The sequence below is a fragment of the Pogona vitticeps genome, chromosome 1, assembly GCF_051106095.1.
Source record: "Pogona vitticeps strain Pit_001003342236 chromosome 1, PviZW2.1, whole genome shotgun sequence".
NCBI classification, from domain to species: Eukaryota; Metazoa; Chordata; class Lepidosauria; order Squamata; family Agamidae; genus Pogona; species Pogona vitticeps.
Genome location: NC_135783.1, coordinates 110,535,525 through 110,553,224, shown reverse-complemented (window position 1 = coordinate 110,553,224; position 17,700 = coordinate 110,535,525). Strand labels below are relative to the sequence as shown.

The following is a 17,700-nucleotide window of genomic DNA, read 5'->3' as shown; positions in this document are numbered from 1 at the left end:
ATTAAAAACAGAATGGTTCAAAGGTGTCTTTTATTAAATCATATCACTCCATGTCCAACTGCAGTTTAAATTAGTGTTTACTTGAGTTAGGTTTGACAAGTTATGTGGTGTCTTTTTTGTCTATTGTTTATTGGTGTTGATACTTATAACTCGTGTTGTTCTATTTTGTAGATCATTTATGTTGGTTGTAAACTGCCCAGAAAGTGCACATCACACTATTGGGGACTATCCAAGTTGGTGAATGAGTGAATGAATGAACGAATAAATTTTGGGAGAAAGGCATTCATTAACAACAGTAACTGTCACTACTTAAGGAATACACAGATGTAGTTACTATTGCAGTACATGCTAATGAAGAGTATGGTAACACATAAATTTGGCAATGTTTGTACAGTATATAATTCAGGCATTACTCCATTGCACAGTGATCTTTCTAGTCAACACTCTGCTCTTTACTTTTACTTTTCCCATTTCAGGCTAAATATCTACAGGGTGGCATAAGGAGAAAAGAAGGGGGGAGGTAAAGTCTGCAGGAGAATCTAGGAACACACCAGGTCTAGTTGCCTTAGCCAGTAAATTCAAGTAAGGCCACTCTACTCTTCTCCCAAGCCCTGTGTCACTCAACATGAAGCACACAAATTGTGAGGTTTTTTTTTAATGTTGTAACTATAAGTTGATTCTATCTTGCATAAACCAAGACAGTGGTTTCCAAATTGTCCAGTGTGGGTCTGTAGGAGGGTGGCTAGGTATTTTGCTAATTCATATCTCAGGGAGCTGATGGCATTTACAATGGGCCTGAATGGGATTGAGTCTTTGTGGATTTTTGGAAGTCCGTATAGTTTTGGTGGGACAGCTTCTGTCTTGCAGATTCGTTGAAGTTCTGTCTTGAAGATTCATTGAAAGCCACATGAATTAGCAGAATACCTAGCCACCTTCCTACAGAACAACATTGGTCAAATCTCATCCTACATTCTAAGGAATGGGTCCATTTACTGTATTAAAGCCTCACATCCAAAATCTAGGAGGCCTATCTTTAGCACCATCAGAGCCAATTCAGACTATGGTTTGGGGTGTTACTTTGCACATATACTTTTTTGGTTTATAGATATAGTGTGAGTGCAATAAACATATGTTTGAGGCTAAGGTTTGTTTGTAAGCAAGGGAGTCAGGTTTGGTTATGGTTTCTTGTTAAGTGCACATTAAGTAATACCCTGAGTTTGCCACTTTTATGTGTAATTCACAACATAATTTGCTGTTACATCACCTTAGAATATAAAATGGTTTAGGATAAGCATACTCTGTGTTTCTAAGTCAGCTTTACATAGACTTATTTGAACAGCCAGTTATGGCGAAACACTGTGCCTTGTACAACCTTGGCACATCTACAAGTGCTCATGTTAATGTTTCTTGAGGGGCGTCACTTAAGAGTCCTTTCACACAACCTTGTGCTATTATTTTTGCATAGCTTGACACATTGTTATGCTGACACTTTCAAAAGAGACAATAAATGCTTCATGCACCAGTTCCTTTACACTGAATTTTCCAGAATCACTTGAGGAAAGATTTCTAAGTAGCCACAGCCAAATAAACTTATTTTATTGAAACAGGATTCATGGTTAAGGGCAACATTTTCAACCAGTACGAAAGCCAAGTTACACTTTACACAGGAGAACCGTAAGTGCTTCTTCCCAACATTTTCTTTTTTGGGAGCAGGGGCAGGAATGAAACGGAGCTTCAGGAATATTTCCTCATCCTATCTAAAGGCAGCTCTAGGACTGCTGGAGAATTAGCACTGGGGACAGGTGAAATACTTCCACCACGACATCAGTAAAACTGACAACCCAATGGTTGTGTTTCATCAGGATAGGACAGGGTAGGATAGGATAAGGCAAGGCAAGGCAAGGATCAAGAGAACCAATCAGAGCCATCCCACATAATGCTTAGGTCAACTCTAATAAACAATATTAACAATGGCCAATTCTTAGCTGCAACTACTACAACTATATTTGCTTCTATTCACTTCTAGAACCATCTTTTCTTTGTTGTATAATTTCCTATAAAGCAGTTTAATAACACAGTGATGATTACTGTATTAACAACACCTTGTACTTTTTTGACTAGGCAAAGCACCTCATGCTACCTCAGTAACAGTTAAGAAATGACTCTATGGTTGGTAGCAACAATCTCAAAAAAGAGATAGGGGCTGGGAGACTATGGCTTTGCTTACACAGAGCCACTCAATTAGTGGCTAATGTAAGATTTCAACTAGAGATCCATGGGATGTGTACCTCATAACTCACATTCTTATCCACTACTCCCCGTGTATCATTTCTCTAAAGCAATACAAATTTCTAACATGGGTCACAGATCTCCTTCCTCTTCTCACCCATTTTAAAAACTGGAAAATTATATTGTGTCCTTCAGCTTTTTAAAGTCTCTCTGCTAATTTCCTTATCCTTGTAGCTACCTGATTTGTATTTATAGTCAAATTGTAGATACAGCAAGTAGATATGTTACAGCAGGGACAAATGCCTTTTAGACATTATTCTTAAGATCTAATTCTTCTACATGCCCTGGAGATAGGAAACCTACATGATTAGGAGCCTGTAAATCCTATATTGCTGACTAGAGCTTCTGGGAACTTACGTTCAATGACATGTGAAATGCCACAAGTTGCCCACCCCTGATTTAACATCAGAGTTTTTTTTTTTTTTTCATCTCAATGTGTTTTGTAGATCATGGTAGGAAACTGAACCTAATCTTCATAAAAATATCTTCTTTTTCTTTAGTTCCTGGTATTCCTCTCCAGAAAAAAATCACTACACATGCACACATACACACATGAAACATGTGGTGCAGGAAATCTGTTATCTCCTTAGTTTTGAGACAGCTACTTGCAGTCTCACTGACCCTGTGCCACGTGAACAAGACATCTCTCAAAGGCAGCAGGAAGTGACTGTGTGAATCACGTCAGAAAGAAAGTCAATGCAGAGAAACATATTTCTTCAAACATATTTCAGAATACCATGCACTTGAAGGACGACACCTCCTTAGATCCAAAATAGATGCTGTAAAATATAGTCAACAATCTTGAAAGAAGTTCGAAAGATAAACTCAGTATTAAAGACAACAACCAAAGTAGACATAAACAAACTCTGAGAAGTCTGCTGAGCTGTTAAACTGCCCAGTCTGTTCCTTGATAAGAATCTATATGTGAACATATAACAGATAGGTTTAAGGAAGAGAGTAATCTAGTTTCCACTTCCATATAGTTTGAATTCACACTGAAAACAATCAAATGGTAGTAAAAGGGAAAGCAGAGTGCAGTACTTCAGGCCATTCTAGATTTTGGAACCCTCTGCATCAGCTAGATAATTGCTTTTTGGTAGGACATTTACACCATGCCATCATGGAATCCAAGATTCACAGGCAGTAGCATCCCATCCAATAGAAATGCTCTTTTGCAGATACTTTTAGTCCTGGTGAGGTGATTTAGTGAAAATAAGGGTATGTGCAGTAGGAAGGAAGGAAGGAAGGAAGGAAGGAAGGAAGGAAGGACAATGAATACAATATTATACCTCTCCTGCTCCCTGGAATAGTATTGTGTGATCTGACAGTTCATTGTTTGTAATCCTGAGAGCAGCAAGGAGACCAGCAACAGCTACAGATGCTGTTCCTGAAATACAGAAGCAAACATAAAACTGAGGCTCTGGAACATTCCGTAGGATCGTCTGCACAGGTGCAGAGCACCCATTTGGATGCATACATAAAGAGCATGAAGAAGAACTATAAGCACACAGCCATTCACTGGATGAACTCCATAGCTTAACTTATTCCACACAACATCAGCTGCTGTGGGTCTCAAGACTCTGCTGGGATCCCTTTCATTGTGGGGAAGCTGTTAGGGATCATGAGATGGGGTAGGAAAGTCTTTGATTTCCAAAAACTTGCAATTATCAGGAAAATCATCCCAGCAGTTGTGACCTTCAAAATTAACAACTTCCTCCTCTTCTGTGTCCCCCAGTAGCTGTCCCATAATGAAACAGATCCCAACAGAGCCTCAGGACTTTTGGGAGGGAGAACTGCAAATTTTTAATTTACCAAAAATAGCTGCAGTTGATGATATCATTGGTGTTATACAGCATTACGTTAAAACAACAGGATTTCAGCTACCTTATATATGGTGCAGGATTATTAAAGTGATATTAAAGCATAGATTTAAGCCTATATATAAGAAAATTTACACAGGCAATCCTAATGAAACATAAAGAGTGCTAGAAGGTATATCTACTAGAAATATATTTGGAAAGTTATCACACACGAGAAATAATAAATAATATGGTCCATCTGTTTTTGTAAGAATTAAAATTATTGTAATTTGTTCCTGTATACAAATCCTTGTAAACTATGTTCTTATTAGATAAAAATAAAAATCCGCTGATATGCTTACTGTGATCAAAATACTACTAGTCACATAATATTCCCACAAGGCTTATTTATCAAGAAAATAAATAAAATATTTCTTAACGTGCTCATAAAAAAAGGATTTTGCACTGGAAATTGTTTTCTAGATTACATCCCAGGAAGAAATGAGGATTCTGGTCACCAATCTCTTTAATTGCATAATGGAGAATAGGACAAGGGCAAATGGAGGCAACAGAAGCAGCAAAGACTATGATAAGTTTCACTAATAACATCCAATATTTCTGTTCATATATAGTTTAATTGTGTAATATGGAAAAAATTAGGCATTATGGACATGCCTCTTGTTTTTATGCCCTATGAGAATCTGATGGTTTCCCCTCCCAAGGCAAACACATATAAAATGTGGCGGTTGCTTTGCTGTGGCATTAACTCCTCTCGCTATGTAAGTGACAGACAGAGGGGCAACCTTTCATCTATTTAGGGCCATATTCCTTCCAGCATAATATGTCAAAGTGAATCTGTCACTGCTTGCTAGCAGTCCATAGTGCTAAAGGGGATGGCAGGAAGGGTCAGAATCAAAAGTAGGCAGGGATCTAAGCAGCATGGTAAGTACACTCCATTACCTTGAATGTCATCATTGAATGTGCAGTACAGGTTGCGATATTTATTCAGAAGGCGGAATGCATTTGCATTAGCAAAATCTTCAAATTGAATGAGACAGTTTCTGCCAAACCTAGGGATATAAAATACCAGAAACTTAAAATAATTATACACATTAATTACATAACTCGTCACTCATATTACCTTACAGTACATCTTTTGCCAAACGTCAAACAATAAAGTAAAAATCTCTGCTGAATTAGAAGGTATTGCTGCTAGCAAAGAAACCAGGTCAGCTGACTCAAGTGTTGATTCAAGGGGAAAAAGATATAAGGCAATGTGATAGCATACAAGGAAAGAACAAGTACATCCACTGAAAATCAAAGCAGTGATATAGTTTTAACTGAAATGTAGCGTGCAATCCAGTGTACTATCACAAAAGCATTTAATTATATGACATTACCTTTAGTAAAAAGCCTAGTAGAAACTGTTTGTGCTACAAGCCAAAATTACTGTACTTCTGTGAACATAAACATCTGTGAAACATAGGGGACCAGGCTGGAACTGTAAATTGTGAGAAGAATGGGAAAGATGCCATAGTGTTGTTAAACAGATTTAGTCTGTGATATATTGCAGATGAATTAGATGGCCCTCATCCAGCCAGGAGCTAGCCACACATGGAAACCGTTTTTAGAGCATGTCTTCCTCCATTTTCATATAGAAAAAAAGTCTACAAGGGTGCAAAATTCTTTTACTCCAGCAGTCTTTTTCTTTTGTTTTGTTTAAATGTTATATTTTGTTTTGTTTAAATGTTATATTTTGTTTTACTTAAATGCTAAAAAATAAGAAAAAACAAAGAAAGAACTGCTGGATAGCTCAGTGGTTTAGGCATCTGGCTGAAGAACCAGAGGTTGGGAGATTCCTCACTGTGCCTTCTTCACAGGGGCTTGACTCGATAATCCATAGGGTCCCTTCCAGCTCTGCAGTTATAAGGTTATTAAAACAAAAAAAGCTAAAAAGGACCCACAATAGAAATAACAGAAGTTCAGTAGTACTATAATATATTGGTGCAGCAAGCAAGCAATTCCGCTTTCTGCTGTGACCACAGAAATCACACTGCCATCTTTCCAACAAAGAAATGAAAATGCAGCCTGGGCATCCATTTTCCCACTGTGTAGCACTTTGGACAGTTTTTATACACAATCTCAGACATACAAAAAAGTTAAGTAGAGCTGAAACATTATCAGATTTCAGGCTGACACTGAAAACTGTTTTATGGAAAATGTGTAAAAGTCATTGTCCCAAAAAAGTCATGAAGGTCAACAAGTAAAGAAGTGTTTGTACATTTAATTGGATAAAGAAAACATTCAGCAGACAAGTATAAACCTTCCATGCTGCAGGGCTCAAGGCAGCCTCTACCTGAATTACGGGGGGGGGGGGGAATCCTGTAATGAAAAAGCTGTGAAAATGGGTTTTAAAAGATTCTTCCAGTGGAAAAACTTGTCAAATTTATCTTGAATTATCTACAGCCCATCCAGGTCAATAAAATTTGCTCACGGGCAGCCCACCTGACCCCAACATACTGTTTACTATCAACAACAGATCACATAACAATGATACAGAAACAGAAATAAGACCTTGTTGCAGTCCCAGGTATCATGTCTGCCCCCAAATCTACTCTTGCAACAGTGTAACAGGTCCTTATAAAGTCATTCATCATATCAGGGGTGCATAGACCTTTTCACCTTCCAATGCAAGAAATGCATTCTAATGTCATGTCCAAAAAATAGTCAAGGATAACTTCAACATTGCAAGTGTCTGCCACTGACTTCGTTCTTGAACTCAAAAGATAGGTTGAATAATAATTCCACAAGAAACAGTTTTATGTCTGGTGTCTTGAATAAGTAGAAAAACAAACATTCACGCTGTATGTATTAATCAGCTTACCAATCCAGAGCTACTCATGCCACTACTCAACATTCTTTTGCGAATAACCAGTTTATCACTGACTGTATTTTCAATTTTTTTTTAACTCTTTCAGACCTATTTACAGCTGCCCACCGCAACAACAACTGTGTATGTTTATTTATGACATTTACATCCAATGTTTTCCAAGGAAAGTAAGGTGTCATACAAGGTATGCTTCTCCACTGGTATTCTCAATAAGGGTAGGGAACCAACAGCCCTCCAAAAGCTGGTTGAGTCCCAAGATTGAGACGTGACCTGCTTTCAGAGTGTCATCTGACTCCATTTTGCTCCCCTCTCATCTTGTTTGAACAGAAAAGGCAAGAAGGATACAAATCCCTAACTGAGATTGCCTAGCTGAAAGCTGGTGTGAAATCAAACCTGACAGATTGAATCCTAGTATATAGAATAATCTCAGTCAGACTCCTCTGGTCCCCTCTATGCAGACATGTCACATGAAAACCTGAATGCTTCTGCCATGTCCACAATGTAATATATGGGAATGGGGAACTGCACATACTGGCTGCACATATACCATTGCCCACATGTAAGCACTGAATGGAGACAACCAGGTTGATGTATGTGACTCACAGACACCATGGAGAAGTCAGTTTTTGTCAGCCTAATCCATTTTGCAGATTGGTTGAGAATAAAAAAAAAAAGAAATGTTTCACTCTAACTTCCTTAGAGGAGGAACACAACTGTAATAAAACTTTCTCACTGGGTCATGGAGAAGACAATTTTAACAGTGTAAATACAGCCAGTGATTTGCTATAACTAACAAAGATGCCAGAACATTTTAAAACAAGGCTTAAAAATTCATTTTACCTAAATCCGAGTGTAATCATGCCAAAGTAAAGCCTAAAATGACCACAATGCACATTCAAATGGTGGTTCCTTCTTGTTGCTGTTTTTATTACACATCACAAGCTATTATGTTGACAACAACCACAAGAAAAAGAGGCCAAAATGCTCCTGCAAACTGGGCAAGTCCAACACTTTTTGCCGAAACAGAACAGCAAATAGTCACCATCGCCCAAGTCACTGGGTAAAGTACCTAAGACAAACCTTCTTTTGACACTCAATACGGAAAACCTGACAAGCACTTCTTCCCCTTCCTGAGAGTAAAAATAAAATTTTAAAAATTGAGATAATTATGAATTTATTGCTCTTTCATGCCACCCAAGATTTGATGCCTCACTCTGACTAATAACAGAGATGACTCTGATTATATAGTCTAAGTCTAAGACTAAGACGTTGAGTGTGACAAGACTTTCCCAAAGGCCTTTTCTTTCAAAGGCATTACATGTTTTAGAATGTCATCAAAATACAAACATATATACTTTGTTTGCAGTTTACAGATATGGTGCCAACAGTATCTATAAATTACTACACAACTCTAAAAAATGAGTTAACAATTGGATGATGATTCATGGCAATTTCTAGAATTCTTGGAGCAGAATGGCAGACACAATTTAATGTCATGATTCCAATGTCAACATACCAAATTTTTTTAAAAAGAAATATTCCATACTTTGAATTCCAGATGTTTTCTAACTCTGTACTACTCTTTCATATCCAACTAAATCTGAGGCAGCTAAAAGAAATTCCATTAATTGTGTAATAACACTCTTTCTGTAACCCTTACCCAATATATACTTGGCAGACAAATAACTGTAACTCTTGGTATAGATTTAAGCTAGCGATTATGATTGCCTAAGTTCAATTAAAGTAAATAGAGAAAGCAGACTTGAACTAACTGTGACAGTTTTAAAGGGCCACTTAAAATTATAGCATTATGATGGCAATATTTCTAAACAACATGCTCTAGTAGCAGTTTTTTTATAATCATATAACTGTGCCAGATCATTAAAAGATATCAATCACATAAAACATGTCTTTATGAATCTATGCTTTACAATCCGAAGTTAAAATAAAGACAACTAATAGAAAATGAGCATTTATATGGATTTAATAAATAAATTAAAATTTCTTTTTATTCTCTTTCTGTGCCCAGTCATGCCCTTCAAAAGCACCACAGAACTAGAACTATTACTACCAATGCAAACTACCAATATCTTTTATAAACTTCTATATCTGATTTATTACTGAGCAGAAGATCCCAGGAACAGACTAATATGGTATTGTTCCAATTGCACAATCATTGCCACTTCACGAGCACAGCTTGATTTTTCTTCATGGAATTCACTGTCTCAACAACGGCAGGACTTGTACAAGCAGTATGATCCCACATTACAATGCTGGTGGGACTTTCCGCTCAGCAGAAGCTCAGTAGGATAGTGGTCAATGTGGGAAATATAAATACAGTATATGGGCAAATGTCATTTGCTGCATAGAGAGTTGCTATTAGACAAGGGAGATTTATCAAATCAACATTCTCCCATCAATGATTGGCTGTCATTCAGTCTAATTATTGATGCACAGGTGTTCAGCAATACATTTTGTGTGACAGCTCAATTCATAATTCCATAAACCAATTCAAAAAATAGGGTGCTCCGAACAAAAATTATAACTTTGAAACAACCCTGAATCAGCAGTTTTTGAGTAAAGATTCTTTAAAAATAAAACTATTTTACTCTGCTGTGCAGACACTGGTGACCTTTTCGTCTGAAGATTTACTACCATTCACACCTGCTGAAAAACAATTCTGACAATTGCTTTGTTTGGGGGAGAAGTGGATAACATCAAAACAGGAGTCAGCTTCTGGGATTTTCCCTTACATGCTGTCACTTTGTGAATGGTAGTGAGGAGAAGAGGCATCCTGTAGTGTAGACCACAGGTTCTTAACCTTTGTTACTCAGATGTTTTTGGACTGCAACTCCCAGAATTCTTCACCATCAGCTCTGCTGGCTGAGGTTTCTGGGAGTTGCAGTTCAAAAACACCTGAGTAACAAAGGTTAAGAACCACTGGTGTAGACCATCTTGACTGCTGCCATTGGTGTTAACATCCAAGCTGCCCTTTGCTATGTAAAGCTTGGTATCCTTTTTCCTGCTGGCAATACGGGCACAATATTGTGCAGCAATATTGGGCCATTTCCTGGATTTTTGAATCATGTGCACAATAGTACAGTATCCCACAGCTTCTCATATTAAATAAAACTCTAACATAGTTTGGCAAAACAGTGCACTTTAGTCAATACTACTAATTTTAAACAGTAAACTCTGAACCAGATCACCTTTCAGATGGAGTTTTGACACTAGAATCCATTAATGGTATAGCTGCTTCTTGATGATTCATATGATGGGAATGAAGTTCTATTTAATTAATATAATCACAAGACAGCATTAAACCTTTAGCAATCTGCAACTGAAAAGCCAATGCTTTTAAAAAAACTATATAAAGAAGCCCCTCAATGACAGTGATCCTGTTGCTTAGCACATAAAGTCACTCCTAGAGTGGGCCCACTGAGTTAAAAAAACTTTTGGAGGAGCTGGCTCTCTAAATATCCACTTATTCGTTAGGCCTTTTCTATTGCTTACTACACTAAGAAACAGGATTTCAGCCATGAACTGGAAAACAATTTTCACAGGATTATCATGTAACTCTTTGTAGAGCTATTTCATAATTCATAAAGGGGGGGGGTGAGAGACCTCATTTACCTTTCCTTTTTTTATACTTTTCTGCCATCTTTATATAATGATACCACTAGATAATGAAGCTTGTATGAAGACTGGGGCAATATAGCAGCATTTTCTAACAGCTACTTATATTACAGTCATGAGAGGAAAATACATCAGTAGCTACAGCTACTAGAGTTCACCTTGATTGCTACATAACCACCATAAAAGGTCTTCTTGCAACAGTCAATACTCAAATATTTTAAGTATTCCAACAATCTGACGTATATGACATATTTTATTTTATATTGTAAATATTTGAGGATCTTGTGGGGAGGATAGAATCTTGCATAATCTTTTAAAAATGCTACCTGTGGTAATAATGCAGTGGTTTGTAAAGTGTTGTGTTAAACAAAATAGACTACATGCTTTTGAATTATTCTCTGAAATAACAAAATTTAGAGAGAGAGAGAAATGAAGACATAACCTTTTACAGTGGGTCCACAGGCACCTTAGTTTCTGGTTTTGTCACACTGTGTTGGAGGTGACTGAATGACATATAACAATAAAAAAAGTACATGCCTTTGATTCCAACAGAGGCTGTGCTTGATGTCTCAAAAAAGACAAAGTACGACATACCAGATCACACAGAGGGAGGAAACATGTCCCCCAATACACTGTATCAGTTTTAGGCATTTTGATATTTCAGACAAGACTAAGATGCACCCTCCTGCACAGTCAATATAGATATACCCACTCTTGGCAATACATCCTCTGTACTCTTGCTTGGCATTGCAGCTTGTTTTAAGCTAAAGAATCACTCTACTGCCAAGCTTACATTAGATCTTATCTCTAAAAAGCTGCCATTTCCAGTAGGCCATGACAAAGAGCTGATTCCTGAGATGCAACCTGCACTCTGCGTTCTGCCCCACAACTATTCCAGTCATGATACTACCTTCACATTCATGGATCTTCTCAGCAGAAATTCATTCCAAGGGTGCACTGGAAACTTGGAACAGTTTACAACAAAACCTCTTTTCTATACAAAGTGCTGCTGTAGGCAGCAGCAATAATTGGATTCCTGTTGCCCTGAGCCTGGGAAGGAACGTGAGTCAGAGAACATCTGGATTCTCTGATTCTTTCAGCTTTTTTAGTCTCAATTGCTGCCCACTTTCCCATCTGGTGCTATGATTTCCTCCCTTCTTCAGCTTCAGTGACATCCCAACTAATCTAGTGTTTGTCTTCCTCCACCAAGGGAAAATCCTCATTTGAGATCCTTTTAAGAATCTCAGCAATTTATCTTCATCTTATTTCTCCTTTTCCACTTTCCATTTTGTCAGTGCAGGGTGTTCATCTGATTCTTTTCTTCTTTGGCTCTACACCTCTTGCTACATTAAATACTGTAGCTCTGTTAGGTACATATAGCATCTTTATGCAAAATGAGACCACTGATACTGTGCCCAGTAATAGATTAATAAATGTTTCCTAAGATTCTATGTACAAATCATCCTAGTCTTATTAATATTTATGATATAGCAACATCCTTTTTACATGGCATTCCGGCTTGGCTGCTTATGCTCTCAGACACAAATTTCTGCATAGAAACCAGCGGTATGTAACCAGTGAGCCTTCCCCCCCCACCACCTGCGTATGTCCAGAATCAAAGTACTGTATGGTGGTACCTCGCTAGACAACGACCCCACTAAACAACGAATCTGCATAATGGTGACTATAGTGATTCACAAAACAGTTATTCCAATGGGCTATTTTCACTTGACGTCGATGTGGTCCGTGTTTCGTGAACCGTTTGTTAACAACACGACGATTTTTACAGCTGATCGGCACTCCGCAAAATCGCTGCCCTATGGGCGATGTTCGCAAAACAATGAGGGATTTTCCCCACTGGAATGCATTAAACAGGTTTCAATGTATTCCAATGGGGAAATGGTTTTCACATGATGCTGATTTAGCTAAACAGGGATTTTCACGGAATAAATTATTGTCGTGATGCGGGGCACCACTGTATAACTAACTTCCTGAATCTTACATTTTAAAGGATTACTTGCCCAAATTAGCAAAGCTGTCACTAGGGCAGGGAAACCGGGTGTTGACTAAAGGAGCTAAAATGTGTTGCTAGATAGGCAGGACCCCATTCACCTTGAGTGGGCATGCCACCTCAAGACTTTCCTGTTGGGGCAGATGGAAACATAAAGAAGATTGGCTCAGCAGGGAACCATTTTGACTCTCACACGCTCAGATCCAGATGTTACTTCCCATTCCTTCATACTTTCCACACATATACCAAGTTCATATGACCCAATCTTAACTAAATGGACATCAATGTTGTTGGTTGCAGCTCTGTAACTGAAAGGCACAGCTACTTGTGCAAGAAGGAGAGCCAGTTCCACCAATTCCCTTCTTGCCACTTCTCCTGCTTTTCAGAGAATGCTTCTTATTCTCATAATTGCATTTTAAGGGCCTGAAACGACTGCAGCAGGAAGTACAAAGGAGAAAGTCCCCAGGAATGAGAAGAACTAGGCTTATATTTCTCTAGATCCAAATAATTACACTGTACCTCAATTCCTTGTGGACACCTATGTGACAACATCAACATGCTATGGATACATTGTCTAAGCATCTGATCATATTTTTAAAGGTAAAAACACAGTGCTTTATCTCTTTCATACAAGCTACTTTGCAAGAACAGCCACCATTGTGGCACAGATAAATATTATGACAAAATAGAGAATGCAGGATTACTTCTCACAATTTTAAGCATCCATATGGATCAAACTTTCCCACTTTGGTGTAGATGATGGTGGGGGTAAATAGTAAAAACACTCCTTAAATACCTCGCTTATCTTAAAAGCCCAATAGGGTCATTGCAAGTCAGTTTATATTTAGATCTCATACCAAGATCATGTTGCAAATATCTGCCTGCTACTAGAGCACACCAAAGAATTTCAGAATATCAGCCTACCCTTTATAGACTATAGCAAAGCCTTTTACTGTGTGGATCATGAGAAACTATAGGTTGTTCTGAAAGAAATGGGTGTCCTGATGTCCTAATGGGTGTCACTTGATTATCTTGATACATAATTTGTATCGTGGACAAGAAGCTACTGTTAGAAAAGAATACAGAGATACAGAATGGTTTCCTATGGGCAAAGATGTCAAACATGGATGCATTTTATCCTCATATCTGTCAAACTGTATGCAGAACATATCATACTGAAAACCAGACTAGGTTCAGATGAAGGAATAGTGAAAATTGGTAGAAGAAACGCCAATAATTTAAGATATGCAGACGATACCATCCTACTGACAGAAAGCAGCAATGACTTGAATCAATGGTTAGAGAAAGTGAAAGAAGAAAGTGCCAAAGCAGGACTGAAGTTGAATGTTAAGAAGACAAAAATCATGATTACCAAAGAACTACATAACTTTATTGTTGACAATGAAGAAATTGAAACAGAGATTTTGTACATCTTGCTTCAATCATCAATCCAAAGGGAAACTGCAGCCAAGAAGTCAGAAGATGACTGACGCTATGAGCGGCAGTAATAGAGGAACTAGTAAAGTTCATCAAACGTAAGGCTGTGTCACTGCAGACTAAGACCAAGATCATCCACACTTTTGTATTTCCAATCACCATGTATAAGTGTGAAAGCTGACAGAGAAAAAAATTGATTCTTTTGAAATATGGTGCTGGAGGAGAGCTTTGTGAATACCCTGGATTGCCAGAAAGGCAAACAAGTCAGTCCTAGATCAAATCCAGCCCTAACTACCTCTGGAGGCAAAAAGGTTGAAAAATGAGGCTGTCCTAGTTTGGGTACATCATGAGAAGGCAGGATTCTCTGGAAAAAATACAATAAATGCTGGGAAAGGTCAAAGGCAGCAGAAAAAGAGGAAGAACTCAAACAAAAGGAAACCACAACCTTGCATTTACAAGTGCTGAGCAGGGCAGTTCAGGACAGGATAGTTTGGAGATCACTCATTCATAGGGCCACCATACGTCGGAGGTGACTTGACAGCACATAGCAACAAGTCAGTTCTGACTTAACAGCATAAGTATAATATGGATCCATCTAGACATCAAGGAACATGTTTTCCATCTAACAGGATTTCTTCAGAGATGCATGCCGCAGCAATTGTACTTCAAATGAGCCCTGTGTTAACTTTCCAATAACCAGTAAAAAGAAAAGCATGTTAAATTCAAAATACACAGTTGAGGAAAATCCCATACTATGACAAACAGACATACATAAGTATTTGGAAAACACCTTTGCAAAAAACTGAAACAAAACAAAAACACCATGATGTATAGTCTACTTTGAGCCTACATAGGGGGAGGGCATGACCACCAGATAAGTAGCTACTCCATAACTAAGTTGTATTTAATTATGCTTCTTTTGCCATCTATAATCTAAGAAGCCAGCACCAACACATGTTTCTATTCATTTCCTTCATCAGCTGTTTTTGGTACCCCCCCCCAATTTTTCTTCCATTCTTTTCCCCCCATTTTTTTTACCAGACCTTTTGGTAAGGGCCTGTTGTAGAGCTCCTAGTAAACATTTGGACACCGTATTCATAATAATGTTAATAATAATAAGTGTATTATTTAATTGTAACAGAGTTTTGTTCTGTGGTGCTTGAAATACAGCAGAGCTAAAATGAAGTCAATTTTTGGATTATGTAACAAGCTGAAATAAACACTATATGTTCTTTCTAAATAATATGATTTTCAGAAAATAGGATTTAAACCACAGGAAGCTTGGTTTTAGGATTTTCCAGGCCAGAAGCAACTGTAATTAACTTGTTATCTCTTCAGCAAAATAAGTGCTTCATAGTAACCAATATAAACATGACCGATTTATTAAAAAGAAAACATGTACTCAAGATTTCTGAGATCACATGCATTCTCCAAGCCTCTCCATCACTTATGACTCAGGAGAGATCATGTTCATCAATTCTATCTCCGGCTGGATCTTAAAAGTGGGTGTTGTGTGTGCTTTACAGTTATAATATATTGATATTTTAAATATATCATGCTACATGGTAATAACTACCTCAACAGTGAATCAGCTTTAAAAAGCCTCATCACACTGTTATATGAATGCTAACAAAATAAACAGAGACATTTTGAACAGCAGAGGTTGTGTTTATCCACATGTGCCATTTTTCTTCATATTTCCTGCATGGCCAGCAGCCCTCACAAAGGGCTTCTCTGCTCTTTGGTGTTCAGCAGTTGGACTTGTTCGGTCTTGGCAGATTTAGACCTAAAACCACCAATGTCATTTAGGATCGTATCCAAAGTTAAGTGGAAGACTGAACATTAAACTTAAATGACTCAAAATATATGATAAAACTATAGCATTATGCTGTGATCTAAAAGAAGGTATATGAGTAGTTTTAGCAAGAGATTTTCTTTCCTATTCCATTTAATGGTCATTTTGATATGGCACCTAGAATTATTTAAAATTCTGAAGAAGCTACCTTCTGCTTCTTGTTCAGTATCGATGAACAGATGATTTCATGCTTTCTATACTTAATATTTTTCTTATTTGGAGCCAAAGCACCTCACATTTTTTATTTATTTTGATATAACAGACAATAAAATGGTCATTGCTTCAGATTAATGGCCATTCTTATTTTGTAAAGTCTTGAGTTGAATTTATGAATAATAATTTGTTATAAACCTCAGCCCTTGATACTTTCAGAACTGGACAAAACTACATTATGTTTCTTCAGTATATATTTCTGGATCAAGACAAAGATGTTTAAATCTTATATAAAGACTGCATATTAAAACTATTTTGAAATACATGGATTAGTAAAACAAACCTATTGTTCTTGACTTTTGATACATATTTCCTAGATATTGTCAAAGAATACTACAAAATACAGGGATTACTACAATATACAAACACAACATAAGAAAAAAAGTCTCTTTTTAAGCTCTAGAATGTTTCAAGGAGTTTTGCACAGGTGTAGAAATACCCATGTGTGATTCACAGAAACCACAAAGAAGAACTATGAGATCCTGTCAAATTTTGGACAGCATACTTCATTGGTGAATCACATCTGGGAAGCTTGTTTCTTGCAAAAAATCAGGCAAAACAGTGGCATATTTTTCTTTACATTTCTAGTTCTGTAAGTGAAATGTTACAAGCAAGAAAGATCTTGGAATCGCCATACAGCACAATCTGAATATGAGTGTGATGTAGCTACAAAAAAGGCAAATACTATTTTCGGATGCATTAAAAGAAGTGTCCTTTCCAAATTCCATGAGATACTAGTTCTCCTCTATTTGGCATTGGCTAGGCCTCATCTCGAGTACTGTGTCCACTTCTAGACAACATACTTGTAAGCCGCCCAGAGACCTTTGGGTAGTGCGGGCGGCATATAAATAAATAAATAAATAAATAAATAAATAAATAAATAAATAAATAAATAAATAAATAAATAAATAAATAAATAATACTTTAAGAAGGATGCTGACAAATTGGAACAAGTTCAGAGGACAGCAACAAGGACAATTAGGGAGCTGGAAATCTAACCCTATGAGGAAAGACTGAAAGGCTGTCATACAGAGCATGGCAGGATCTGTTCTTGATCATCTCAGAGTGCAGGACACACAACAATGGGCTCAAGTTACAGGAAGCCAGATTTCGGTTGAATATCAGGAAAAACTTCCTAACTGTTAGGGCAGTATGGCAATGGAACCAATTACCTCGAGAAGTGATGAATAGTCTAACACTGGGGGCATTCAAGAGAAATTTAGACAACCACTTGGCAGATACCAACCACTTCTTTTGCAATCCTGCATTAAGCATGGAATTGGACCTGATGGCCTTATAGGCCCCTTCTAATTTTATTATTCTATGATTCTATTCTATGATTTTATGATAGAGATTGACTTAAAATGAATAAATGAATAAAAAAAGCTTAGAATCCAGGTCAGCTGGTAAACTAAATGAAAACCTAGTGGCATGTCTAAAATCTTCCTAAAGCAAACCAGGTAATATTTTCCTGATACTTGGACTGATTGTTGACATTATTCACAGCCTAATAGCCTATTCCTTTCCTAACGAAAAGTTGTCAGCTTGTCCATTATCTACATCCTCACCT

General features: G+C 37.4%; 1 protein-coding gene across 4 annotated transcripts in view; it reads right to left on the bottom strand.

Annotated features, from left to right (window-relative positions):
• ME1 (malic enzyme 1) overlaps nt 1–17,700 on the bottom strand; it is a 159,843-nt gene that overhangs the window by 32,202 nt on the left and 109,941 nt on the right. For all 4 annotated transcript variants that reach the window (XM_072999154.2, XM_078380506.1, XM_078380510.1 and 1 more), the window contains exons 7-8: nt 5,049–5,158; nt 3,579–3,676 (exon numbers count right to left, since the gene is read on the bottom strand). In XM_072999154.2, the coding sequence (XP_072855255.2) occupies nt 3,579–3,676; nt 5,049–5,158 (208 nt within the window). The remainder of the gene's footprint in view (nt 1–3,578; nt 3,677–5,048; nt 5,159–17,700) is intronic.